At 39.0% G+C, this 13,964-nt stretch overlaps 1 protein-coding gene across 1 annotated transcript in view; it reads left to right on the top strand.

Moving 5' to 3' along the window:
• The window catches only part of IQGAP1 (IQ motif containing GTPase activating protein 1), a 116,313-nt gene that overhangs the window by 33,057 nt on the left and 69,292 nt on the right, over positions 1–13,964 (top strand). The window contains exons 3-4 of the mRNA XM_010349494.2: positions 9,127–9,283; positions 10,483–10,560. Of these exons, the coding sequence (XP_010347796.1) occupies positions 9,127–9,283; positions 10,483–10,560 (235 nt within the window). The remainder of the gene's footprint in view (positions 1–9,126; positions 9,284–10,482; positions 10,561–13,964) is intronic.

Raw genomic sequence — 13,964 nt, 5'->3', positions numbered from 1 at the left:
TCTATATCCCATTTGAGAGGAGAGATTAAGAACCCTGTTCTCAGCCTGCTACACCCCTTGTGAGAAATATGAAAAATGTTAAGTGTTTTGTGCCAAGCTCTACTTGTGGTTTTGGTGGAGCTCTGATCGCATGTAGGACTTGCTGATGTCACACCACTTAGTATGATGTTGTCAAACTTTGTCTAAAAAGTTGCTTATTTGTTAAAGCATTTGTACTTGTTTGCTAGTGAAGAAAATTTAAACAACCCCACGTTGTTGCCAAAGTGATTTTCTAAAACAGGTCTGGTCAGGTCATCCTTCAGTGTCCCCCAAGACTAGGATGCAGTAAAGGTTTCTTAGTGTGGTAAATAAGGCCTTGCATGATCCAGCCTGCTTACTTTGTCATCATCTCCTCCCATTGTCCCCTTGCCTTTACCTTCCAGTTGTGCTGATGCTGAGCTACCTGTGACACACCTTGTTTTCTTGTGCCTGCCTGCCTTTGTACATGGTGTTTCTATTATTTGGGGGCATTCTGTGCTTTGGCTATTTGATAAACTCCTCTTCATTCTTTAAAACCCATTAATATTTGTGGATGATGTGAAGCTGGAAGAGAAGTTAGTATTTTGGAAGGCAGAATTAGCATCCAAAAGATCTGATATTAGGGACAGTTGATGACTCTAACATGAAGATATGTCATGGAGATGAGTGTAAATAATGATTTTAATATGGAATTGTAGAGATGCAGTTCAGCAGCTCTATATTCCGGGAAAAAAACGAGTCTCTGTTGATTGAAAAAGTGTAATAAAATAATTTAATCTGAGGCTTTGTGATTATGCAGTGTCAGAATGAAGAAGATGATAGTTCTGTTCCATTTCAGGCTGGTCAGACCATACCTGGAACACAGTATTCAGTTGGAGAATGTTCAGAGATGAGCAAAAGACGTGAGGGGCAGAGATCATGTCTAACACGGCTAGTATCATGGTAACGTTTTGAGTGCTTACTCTGTGCCAGGAACTGTTCTCAGTATTTTATATGTACTGTTGCCTCTTTAATCCTCATAAACATTCTGTGGGTAGGCGCTATTATTATTCTGTTTTTATGATACGTGCTTGAAGAAGCTGAAATCATTTTACTTGTGGAAGTGTCAGCATGTGACTCATTATGAGGGGATAGGAGGAAAAGTGCAAATATTTTTTCAATACCCAGCCAAGTACTGTGTTAGCTCTATATTTCACTCACAATCTTATTATATCCTCAATGACAAACGTATTTACAAGATATTGTTAGCCTTTGTTAACAAATGAAGGAAGCGGTTAAGTAGCTTGCGATCTTTCTTGGTAAGTGCCAGAGACAGGTCATAGAACCAGGTCTTTCCAACTCCATGGCCAGTGCTGCTCACATTATGCTTTTATTTTTATATTCTGTTGCTTCAGAAGCAGTTTAGGGTGCCAGTAGAGATCTGATGCCAGCTAAACAAAAACTTTCTGACTACTGGAATCCAGAAATGAATCGGGTTATCTTGAATGTTTGAATCTCAGGAATCAAACACTCAGGATCAGGAAGCTCAGCCTGCTTCCTGATTTGGCTGAGATGTTTTGGGAACATTAAGGTGTCAAATTGGGGATGGAGAAGAACATGTGAGGGGAATGGAGGAATTGAGATGGGCCAAAAGATCTTTCATGAGCCTTCCATCCTTGAAATTATAGGATTATTGCTAGGACAGGGTTAAACGTGAGAATTGGTCAAAAGTTGTGTTGGCCAATGAATTTTTTTCTGTGCACAGATTGATTGATTTTGAGACAAGAGTTTCACTCTGTTGCCCAAGCTGGAATGCAGTGGTTCGATCACAGCTCACTGCATCTTCAAACTCCCAGGCTCAAGCAACCCCTCCCACCTCAGCCAGAATTTTATTTTTAAATGTCTTTATAGGCGGGGCACAGTGGCTCACGCCTGTAATCCCAGCACTTTGGGAGGCCAAGGTGGGCATATCGCTTGAGGTCAGGCATTCAAGACAAGCCTGGCCAATGTGATGAAACCCCATCTCTACTAAAAATAACATAAATTAGCCAGGCATGGTGGTGGATGTCTGTAATCCCACCTAACCGGAAGGCTGAGACAGGAGAATTGCTTGAACACTGAAGGCAGAGGTTGCAGTGAGCTGAGATCTCACCATTGCACTCCAACCTGGGTGACAAAAGTGAGACTCCCTCTCAAAAAAAAAAAAAAAAAAAAGCTAAAGATATGGTTTAGCAGCTCTGTGTTTGGGGACAAAAGACATGAGTCTCTGTTGGTTGAAAAGCAGAATAATTTAATCTGAGGCTTTGTGATTATGGAGTGTCAGAATGAAGAAGATGATAGTCCTGTTGCATTTCAGGCTGGTCAGACCATACCTGGAACACAGTATTCAGTAGGAGAATGAATTTAACCAGTTGTTTTTTTGTTTTTTTGAGACAGAGACTTGCAATGTTGTCCAGGCTGGAGTGCAACGATGTGATCTCAGCTCATGCCTCAGTTTTCCATGTACTAGCTGGGATTACAGGCATACTCTACCATACCTGGCTAATTTTAGTATTTTTTGTAGAGACTGAGTTTCACCATGTTGACCAGGCTGGTCTCCAACTCCTGACCTCAAATGATCCACCCACGTTGGCCTCCCAAAGTGCTGGGATTACAGGTGTGAGCCATGTCACCCTGCTGAACTTAAACCAGTTCTAAATATTTAAGTTTTATAAGAAAAGCTTTGTGTCCAAATTGAAAATCACCGATGGATTTAGTTAAGCTAAAATACCTTTAATTATTAAGTAGACAGAATGTGGAGAGATACCAGCCTTTTTCCTTCCTGGTAGATCTGAAATTTTCCCCTATTTAGACAGCCTGTGGAGCTCAGCCCCTTCTGGCTTTTTGGGTGATGTAGTGACAGCAACAGTGATAAAGTGAGGCGGATTCTAAACCTAGGAATCAGTCTTGTTATTCCACCTTTGCTGCTAGCAATTGGTTGACCTTGGGTCAGCCTCATTCTAATTTGTAAATGGGGGGATTGTGCAAATAGGTTATTAGCCTCCAAGTAGACTTATGGTCAGTTAAATTCTTTTTCAATGTTTATATTTTTAATTTGAAGTTGTACTTCTAAGGACCTTTCCTGAGGAATTAATTCTAAATAAAGAAGAACACAGTGCACAAAGATATTCCTTGCAGTATTATTTAATGGTTGAAAACATTTAGAAATTACGTAAATGTCTAATATAGGTGAGTAAGCCCTTGGTTAAATTTTTATGTAAACTTAAGTCTTTAGAAACTGTATTATAACATGAAAAATGTCCATAAAAATTTGAGAAATGTTTACTAATTGTCCCTGTGTTTACTTCATTTTAAAAAGAAAAATAAGTAACTTTTTTTTTGATACTGTTATGTGCTTGAGGGCCATTTTTGGCTTAGGCTGTAGTTGTTCACTTTGTCCCTGTTAATGAAAGCCCAAGTTAGACTGTCCCCTGAGAGCTGTGTGTGTGTGTGTGTGTGTGTGTGTGTGTGTGTGTGTGTGTGTGTAGTTTTTGAGACAGAGTTTTGCTCTGTTGCCCAGGCTAGAGTAAGGTGGCGCAATCATAGCTCACTGCAGCCTTGACCTCCTGGGCTCTGACAGTCCTCCTGCCTCAGCCTCTCAACCTGGGACTACAGATATGTGCTACCAGGCCCGGCTAATTTTTAATTTTTTTTTTTTTTTGTAGAGACAGGGTCTGGCTGTGTTGCCAGGCTGGTCCTGAACTCTTGGGCTCAAGCAATCCTCCTGCCTTGGCCTCCCAAAGTGTCGGGATTTCAGGTGTGAGCCACTGTGCCTAGCCATTTTTAGATATATATTATGTTAAAAACAAACAGAGATTTTCCCTAGAAGTACATTTGCTTCCTGGCTCTCACATTTTGTGATTCTGTGATTTAGTGGAAGAAAGATAATCTCTTGTGAGCTGTAGAGAAAGACTGAAAGAAAGGTTTGTTATATTATCTTGGAATTATAGTAGAATCTAAACTTTTGCCAACATTAAAAATTATAGTAACATGACATTCTACTTTTCAAAGCAGTTTGGTCCTGATTTACTTGTTTGTGACAGGGTTTCACTTTGTCATCCTAACTAGAATACAGTGGCATGATCTCAAATCAATGCAGCTTCTACCTCCCAGATTCAAGTGATCCTCCTCTCAGCCTACCAAGTATCTGGGACTATAGGTGCATGCCACCATACTGGCTAATTTTTGTATTTTTAGTAGAGATGGGTTTTCACCATGTTGTCCGGGATGGTCTTGAATTCCTGACCTCAAGTGATTGGCCTGCCTTTACCTCCCAAAGTGCTGGGATTACAGGTGTAAGCCACCTCATCCTGCCTGGTACTGACTTATTTTATTCTTTTTTTTTTTTTTTTTTTTTGAGACCGAGTCTCGCTCTGTCGCCAGGCAGGAGTGCAGTGGCATGATCTTGGCTGACAACAATCTCTGCCTCCCGAGTTCAAGTGATCTTCTGTCTCAGCCTCCCAAGTAGCTTGGATTACAGGTGCGCACCACCACGCCCAGCTAATTTTTGTATATTTTAGTAAAGACAGGGTTTCACCATGTTGGCTAGGATGGTCTCGATCACTTGACCTTGTGATCTGCCTGCCTCGGCCTCCCAAAGTGCTGAGATAGATGCATGAGCCACTGCACCCGACCTGTTTTATTCTTATAAACAAACCAGGTGATACTCCATTGTGAAATAGTTCAGATTGGTGGGCAAGCCACATGTATGGTGACTTGGAGGGCGGCTTCAGTTTGGAGCAGTTGTTTAGAAACACTGTATTTTGCCTCCATATTTATTCTAGCTCATTCTTTCTACTTAATCGCTTTCACCAAATCACAGTTGACCTTTCTTCTCTGACATGACACCTGTGTTAGATGAAACATATTCTACTTAGCTATCGGAAACATCTAAGTCAGGACTGTTTTATAGCTGTTGGATTAGGGGAAGGAAATAAAAAGAATTGTGGGCAATGTCACCATTGTCTCTCTTTTTATTTTTATTTTAGTCTAGAAATCCCAGAAAAGAGGAAAAACTAAACACCTCTGGTAACTGGCTCTGATTCAAGGCAAAGGTATCTGTTGTGCTCTGTATCCATAGTTTTCCCTATGTGTTTACTTCATTTTAAAAAGAAAAATAAGTAACTTTTTTTTTTTTTTGATACTATTATATGCTTGAGGGCCATTTTTGGCTTAGGCTGTAGTTGTTCACTTTGTCCCTGTTAATGAGAGCCCAAGTTAGATTGTCCCCTGAGAGCTGGAGTTGCCAGTAGTTGTTTGCCAGAATGATTTTATCAGTATCCTTTTCAGTAGTAAAAAGATGAGATGTGTCCTTGAACTACACTATTTTCCATACCAACAACTACCATTCTTTTCCGCATTGGTCTTTGAGTCTTTAGGTTCAATAGAGTTATAGTTTAGATTTTTGTAGCCATTTCAAATTGGTATCTAGTTTAAATTATTATGATAACTCTTCTGGAAAACTCATTTGTTTCATTTTTTCCCGTTTCTGACCATTTAAGTTCTGCTACTTGAAAGAAAGAAAACCAAGCAGAGAAGCTTATCACTGAGTATAGGAAACAATCAGAAAATTATCTGGCCCATTCATATCCCCATCAGCCTTCATGTGTTAGTGAATATGCTGGCTGTTTAAAAAGAAGAGTAGATTTAAAAGCAAGATTGAGGTGGGAGCGGTGGCTCACTTCTGTAACCCCAGCACTTTGGGAGGTCAAGGCAGGTGGGTCAGCTGAGGTCAGGAGTTCGAGAACAGCCTGACCTATCTGATGAAACCCCAACTCTATTAAAAATACAAAAAATTAGCCAGGCATGGAAGTGGGCACAGTGGCGGGTGCCTGTAATCCCTGCTACCTGGGTGGCTGAGGCAGGAGAATCGCTTCAACCAGGGAGGTGAAAGTTGAAGTGAGCTGAGATTGCGCCATTGCACTCCAGCTGGGGCAACAAGAGTGAAATTCCATCTCAAAATTGAATAAATAAAAGCAAGATTGAGTGACTATTCTATAGAATTTGAGAAAAATAGGGTAATTGTTGCTTCACCTTGTTTTATTTTAAAAAAAAAAGATTCTAGCCGGGCGCGGTGGCTCAAGCCTGTAATCCCAGCACTTTGGGAGGCTGAGGCGGGTGGATCACGAGGTCAAGAGATCAAGACCAACCTGGTCAACATGGTGAAAACCCGTCTCTACTAAAAAAAACAAAAAATTAGCTGGGCATGGTGGCACGTGCCTGTAATCCCAGCTACTCAGGAGGCTGAGGCAGGAGAATTGCCTGAACCCAGGAGGCGGAGGTTGCGGTGAGCCGAGATCGCGCCATTGCACTCTAGCCTGGGTAACAAGAGCGAAACTCCGTCTCAAAAAAAAAAAAAAAAAAAAAAAAAAAGATTCTGAGGTGTATTCTCAGTTTGAAAAGATAGAATACAAGAAATTTTATTCTGAATTATAAAGTTTGATAAACATACATTCTATAGTCTCATCTTTCCAGCAATTTTATTACTATAAAGAATATGTAAAAACACATAAACGTGATAAATACAATTTACATATTATTTGGCCTACATTTTTATTGATATGTTAGTGTCTTATGCGTTTTTGTGGATACATATGTCTGTGTGTATGGCATATTCAGATAGATAGTTCCTCCAGCTTTATTTGCCTTTTAATTTAAACTTTTTTTTTTTTTTGAGATAGAGTCTTGCTCTGTTGTGCCCAGGCTGGGGTGCAGTGGCGCGACCTCGGCTCACTGCAGCCTCCACCTCCTGAGTTCAAGCGATTCTCCTGCCTCAGCTTCCCAAGTAGCTGGGATTACAGGTGCCCATCACCACACCCGACTTTTTTTTGTATTTTTAGTAGAGACGGGGTTTTATCATGTTGTCCATGCTGGTCTTGGACTCCTGACCTCAGGTGATCCGCCCGCCTTGGCCTCCCAAAGTGCTGAGATTACAGTCATGAGCCACTGCACCTGGCCTTTAATTTAAACTTCTTTGTAGTAATAAACATAAATATTTCATTTTTATTTGTCAGTAAATCTGATTTTTACTTCAGTCTGCTGTATCATGAGGCTTTTCAAAGATTTATCACTTTGAAAAAGACCAGGCAACATCTAGTGTTTGGGAGATTTTTTTTTTCTGTATGGTAAAGAATGTAAGGATAATGTCAGCCTTGTGAAATTTGAGTGGAATAGACTGTGCATGGTGGTTCATCCCTGTAATCCTAGCAATTTGGGAGGCTTAGCGGGGGTGGATCACCGGAGGTCAGGAGTTCGAGACTAGCCTGGCCAACATGGTGAAACCCTGACTCTACTAAAAACACGAAAATTAGCTGGGCACTGTGGCGGGTGCCTATAATCCCAGCTACTTGGGAGGCCGAGGCAGCAGAATTGCTTAAACCCAGGAGGCAGAGGTTGCAGTGAGTTGAGATTGTGCCATTGCACTCCAGACTGGCAGCAGAGTGAGACTCCGTCTTAAAAAAAAGCTTAAAAAATACCTGGATGTTTCAGTTGAAGATACAAAAATAAAATGAAAACTAAAAAAAAAAAAAAAAATTGGCCGGGCGCGGTGGCTCAAGCCTGTAATCCCAGCACTTTGGGAGGCCGAGGCGGGTGGATCACAAGGTCAAGAGATCGAGACCATCTTGGTCAACATGGTGAAACCCCGTCTCTACTAAAAATACAAAAAAAATAGCTGGGCATGGTGGTGCGTGCCTGTAATCCCAGCTACTCAGGAGGCTGAGGCAGGAGAATTGCCTGAACCCAGGAGGCGGAGGTTGCGGTGAGCCGAGATCGCGCCATTGCACTCCAGCCTGGGTAACAAGAGCGAAACTCCATCTCAAAAAAAAAAAAAAAAAAAAAAAAAAATTGAGTGGAATAATTTTAAATTAGGAGTTTTAAATCTGGGGTTTATAAAGTCAATAATATCTCTGAAATTATATGTAAAATTTAAGTATATGTATATTTTTCTGGGGAAGGGTCTGTAGCTTTCCTTAGATATTCACAGGATTCTATGGTTGAAAACTGTTGCCATGGGCTGGGCGCAGTGACTCAGGCCTGTAATCCTAGCACTTTGAGAGGCTGAGGCAGGTGGATCAGTTGAGGTCAGGAGTTTGAGATTAGCCTGGCCAACATGACAGAACCCCGTCTCTACTAAAAATACAAAAATTATCTGGGCATGGTGCATGCCTGAAGTCCCAGCTACTCAGAAGGCTGGGGCAGGAGAATCACTTGAACCTGGGAGGTGGAGGTTGCAGTGAGCTGAGATCGCGCCACTGCACTCTAGCCTGGGCAATAGAGTGAGACTATGTCTCAAAAAAAAAAAAAGAAGAAAGAAAAGAAAAAAGAAATGAAAAAGAAAAGAAAGCCATTACTATTACCTGTGTTTCTGCTGGTAGAAAATACATGTAACTAAACTGTCTTTTTTTTTTTTTTTTATCTTAGGCTTTCTTGAAATTTCCTGAGAGGTATTTGAAGGGGAAAATACAGCTTTCTTTTTTAAATTTTATTCTTTGTTTTTCTTTTTGGAAAATAGTTTTCCGATCCTTTCTACAACCTCCTCCCTGCCTCCAGAAATCTAAGAATTCATTATTTACTGATTCTATAGCTTTTAGTATTTTAGCTGTGATAATTGAGTCTGTTTTAATAAACTCAAAACAACCTTAAAACCTGGACCTAGAAATTCACTGTGGATTCTGAGTTCTGAATCTGGAAAAGAATATCAGCAACAAATTTAAGCTTCTAAACAGTTGAGATGTGGCTTCTGTTACAAATGGTCTTTCTTAGGATTTGTTAAAGCGTAACTTAAGGACTGAGGGAAAGGGTCTGAGGTGCAGGGAGCAGTCAGGGTCTGGGGAGGCAGCTGGCTGTGTTGCTGGAGCAGAGGAAAGCTGGGTGGAGAAGAAAGTGGCATTCGTGCTCAGTAATTTTCCTAAGTTCCTGCCTCTGAGATCTGACTGGGCCAGGGCAAAGATGTATGTGGAACTGATTGTAAAAGAGTACTGTTATGTTCAACTTAAGCTTCTCCAGGGAGAATGGAAGTGAAGCTTAAAATCTCTAAGGAAAAGTTCTGACTTTCCCTATTTTTTTCACATCCTCTCTCCTTTTGTGCAGATGGATGGAAGCGTGCCTCGGGGAAGATCTGCCCCCTACCACAGAACTGGAGGAGGGGCTAAGGAATGGGGTCTATCTCGCCAAACTGGGGAACTTCTTCTCTCCCAAAGTGGTGTCCCTGAAAAAAATCTATGATCGAGAACAGACCAGATACAAGGTGAGTCCCTCCCTGCTTAGGGCTTAGATTTCTGTCAGCTTGAGAAAATTAGTATGCTTTATTTTGTGTAAGAGTTGTTGAGAAATATGCGTAAGGTGTGTTTGTTTGAATGAAGTATAGCCTTTACAATGCCTGGCAGAATGGAGACATTTGTGCAAAGGCAATATGCAATAGGAAAATAATATTATATCTCTTTTAGAATTAGTCTGGAAAGCCCCCCCGCCACAAAAAAAGATATACTAGGAAAGAACTTTAGCTGTCTGTGTTTTTGATAGAATTCTTATGATGTTATATATCTAGAAATTTTCCTAGTTGAAGATGAATTTTTTTTTTTTTTTTTTTTGAGACAGCGTTTCGCTCTTGTTACCCAGGCTGGAGTGCAGTGGCACGATCTCGGCTCACCGCAACCTCCGCCTCCTGGGTTCAGGCAATTCTCCTACCTCAGCCTCCTGAGTAGCTGGGATTACAGGCACGTGCCACCATGCCCAGCTAATTTTTAGTATTTTTAGTAGAGACAGGGTTTCACCATGTTGACCAGGATGGTTTCGATCTCTTGACCTCGTGATCCACCCGCCTCAGCCTCCCAAAATGCTGGGATTACAGGCTTGAGCCACTGCGCCCTGCCTAATTTTTGTACTTTTAGTGGAGACCGGGTTTCACCACGTTGGCCATGCTGGTCTCTAACTCCTGACCTCAGATGACCCGTCCACCTTGGCCTCCCAAAGTGCTGGGATTACAGGAATGAGCTACTGTGCCCAGTGTGATATTTTGATATACCATTTTGTGAATATCTTCTGTGTTCAGACACCATACTAATTACTTTATGTGCGTTATCTCACTTAGTCTCTATACATAAAAAGCAGCCGTTCTAGATGGTAAAACTCTGTCCCTAAAGGATGAAGTGGCTTATCCAGTGTCACCGTAGATTACCAAGCCAGTAATTGAATCCAAGATAATTTAACTCGAAAGACCACATTTTCTGTCAAGCATACTGTACACAGGAAGGCTCTCTAGGGGGTTCCTAAGTGAGAAGAGCTGAGATGTGGATTTGGCTTTTTGGTATTGGAATGTGAGCACAATGACCTCAAAATTAAGGAGACCTTGTCAAATCTCATGAGGAAGCTTTTGCAAGGAGAGTTTTTATTTAATATTTGCTTCAGTACAGCCAGTGGTACCTAATAAGTTTTTTTTTCTTCTAGGCAACTGGCCTGCACTTCAGACACACTGATAATGTGATTCAGTGGTTGAATGCCATGGATGAGATTGGATTGCCTAAGGTAACATATCTGAGATTAACAGTTTAGGCTTTGTTCCAACTGTTTTAGAATAACCCCCAAACAACCTGCTGTCATTCTTGAAACCTGTAAAATTATTCTCAAAATCTTTGGTGGTTTTCTTAAATACTAAAGGATGTCTTTATTTTTGACTTAGGAAACAGTTTTGTTCTTTTTCTTTTATATTCCTCATACCTGTTTCACTTTACCCTAGATAAATTTCCTATGATGATATCTACTTTTACTACATCAAATTGTAGACTTACATTTTACTGTTTTTCCCTAGATAGAATTCACATGCTGTGAGATTCACCATTTTAAAGAATACCAAAGTAGTGGTTTTTATTTATTCACAAAGTTGGTAACATTAAAATTTGACCTTTGGGAATATAAGGAAATAGTTTAGAAACCTGTAGGAAGTATGAAGGCTCATTTTATATTTTATATTATTTATTTATTTATTTTCATTTTATATTTTAAATTGTAGAGGCGATAGAATGATGTTTACTTCCTGTATCTGTTATTGGTCATGGCTGCAGTTTTGATACAGAGTGTACATCTTCTGGGGATTTTGCTCAGGAGTTTATTTAGTGTTGCTTTCAGTGAAATTGCCATCTCAGGACTGCCTGAATCTATAACTGCCACACTGTATTGTCACTCTTACAGGCATGAATGAATTGATTTCATTGTCTTTTGTTCTTTCTCTGTTTTTTTCTTTCTGTTTGTATCTTTTGACCTAAGAATTGTATTTCTGGGAAGTTATCCCAAATAAATAATCAGAAACCACCAAAAAAAAAAAAATATATATATATATATATATATATATATATATATATATAAATCCTTATATATATATAAGGATTTTTTAGCATTGATTATGATAGAAAAAATTGATAGCAAAGTGCTGTTTTTTCACGAGGGGTATTAATTACATTACAGCCAAATACTAGTGCCGTCAAAAAGGATATCAACCTAAATAAACAAAGGGTCTTTGATGTATTAAGTGGGGAAAGACAGTTTAAGGTTATAAGGGTTTATGTTCTGGCTAAGATCACTATTTTTGTGTAAAAATAAATGCATGTTTTTGGGAAAAATTTGTAAGGAGATAACGGTTTTCATTTCTGTGTGATGGGATTAAGCATAGTTTTTATTTTTCTTATACTTTCCTGTAGGGTTCAAATTTTTGTAACCAAAGGAAAATTTGTTATTAAAAAAAAAGTGAGATATAGAATATCAGAAGGTGGCTAGAACTATTTTATATTTTGTACAAGTATACATTTATATTTTGTGCAGTATATAAATGTATGCAGATAGGTATGTTGTATAAATCTGTTATATATAATATATAATTATAATATATACAATTATATATTGTATATATATCATATACCAATATGTATACAGTATACAACAGATATATATTGTTGCATACATATTTGTTGAATTGAGTTAAATTAGAGCTGAGTCTTTGCAGAAGACTAGCTTTTGTCCTCTTTTTATTCAGAGAAAGTGCCGAAGCTCTCTTCATTGCTACTGGCATGCTTGAGAATTAGGCTCCACAAATAATCAGGAAATGCAATACGTCAAGTTCTTATAGCTGCTTGGCTGTCGGTGCATCTGTAACTTCCTTTTCCTGTTTTTTAGTATAGTATAAAATACTGTGCTATACAGTGTAAAATGTTAAACTGTGCACCTGTAACTTCCTGTTCCTGATTTTTATGTAGTATATTACCAGTGGACAGTGACAATTTAACGTCTTTGGAATGGCACTAAGACCTTTGTTAATATTTGCAGTTGCTAGTAGTGTTGTTACTACAAGATGCTTTTTTAATGATGTAATTTTATTACTTTTTTTTTTTTTTTTTAATTTACTAACAGTAGCATATTGTCCTGGACTAGAGTTGTGACAAACAGAATTTATTAAAGGCTTCCAGGGACAACTTGATAATCATGGCTATAAGCCTTGAATTGTCCACCCTTCATTTAGGCCCAGAAGACTTCTAAGTATTAGGAACCAATGATAACCTGAAACTGTATTGTTGTCCATAATATATAATACGTAATTGACAATACATATATGGTGTTTATTGGGATGTCTTTTCTGATCTCTTTATATGGTACATGCTGGCCTATTATAGAAACTTAATGCAGTAATTTTTTGGTTCTTATCCTTTTTGACTATCATAAATGGTACTGTGTGGCTGTCTTTTCCCGGAGATATTTCTTAGTTTGATTTTTTAAAAAGTGTTTTTAATAAAAAAAAAAAAAAGTGTTTTTAATCTGCTCAACTAGTCCTGTTTTCTTTAATTATTCTACCTTCTACTTCCTAGGGATGGACATTGTTTAAGATGCAATTGTTGTTAGATACATTTTCCTTTTTTCATGGTTTCAGTTATTCTCAAGACTTGCTGATACAAAATAAACATAGTATCCTCAGTTGGCTGCTGGACATTTCTCTTTGGATAGCTTTCTGTCACTTAGACTTTTTCATATCCAAAACTAAATCTACTTTTCCCCAAGTGAACTTCCCTTCTTCTATAATAAATGATGTCATATCATCATTTCCCAGTCATCGTCTCAAAACCTTGCAGATACCTTGAACTTCTAAATCCAGTCATGCCCTAAGCCTTCTCCATTTATTTGAAATATCTCTTTTTATCCATCTACTGTTAGAGCAGCCTCCCAGCCTACCTCCCCAACTCCAGTCTCCCATTATTCAACATATCCTATGTCCCATCTCCAGTCGCATCTTCCCAGGGCTCTATTTTTATCCTTAGTTCCAAAGCTAGGATACTTCTTTATGTCCTACTTACAAAGTTCAAACTTGTCTGACTTTCAAGGTGCTCGTAATAATATGATTTTATCCTACCTATCCAACCTTATTTTTCTATTACTTTCTAGAATGTATTCTGTAGATTTTAAAAAACAATAGGGTATATTACCTTACTGTCTCACAAAGTCTTCATGATTATTTCTGCTTTATTTGTTCTGGCTGTTTCTCTTGTTTAGAAGACCTTCTTTTGCTTTCTGTCATGATTCACTCATTTCTTTAGTTTGTTATTTCACAGTCTTAGTATAGGTCTTTATTGCTTATCTAGATTCTTCTCACCTTATTATTCAGTTTTTTGCTTCTCCAAACCACTGCTGCCCCTTATTTCCCAAAATTACAGATTGAATTGTATGGTGCCATATGACTGTGAGAAGTCTTAAAATTCAGGGCTATTTCCAGTCTAAATCTACTCTGTTCCTATCCTGCCTCATTCATTAACTCATCAAATACAGAGTTTCCATGACCCTGGCTCTGGGCTTGGTAGTGAAGATATGACAGTGAATAACGTAGATCTAGCCCTGCCTTCATGTGGCTTATAGTCTGTTGGAGAAGCCAAACAGATGAACACAAATGATTG

The sequence above is a fragment of the Saimiri boliviensis genome, chromosome 5 (genome assembly GCF_048565385.1).
Source record: "Saimiri boliviensis isolate mSaiBol1 chromosome 5, mSaiBol1.pri, whole genome shotgun sequence".
NCBI classification, from domain to species: Eukaryota; Metazoa; Chordata; class Mammalia; order Primates; family Cebidae; genus Saimiri; species Saimiri boliviensis.
This window is presented reverse-complemented; position numbering and strand designations above follow the sequence as displayed.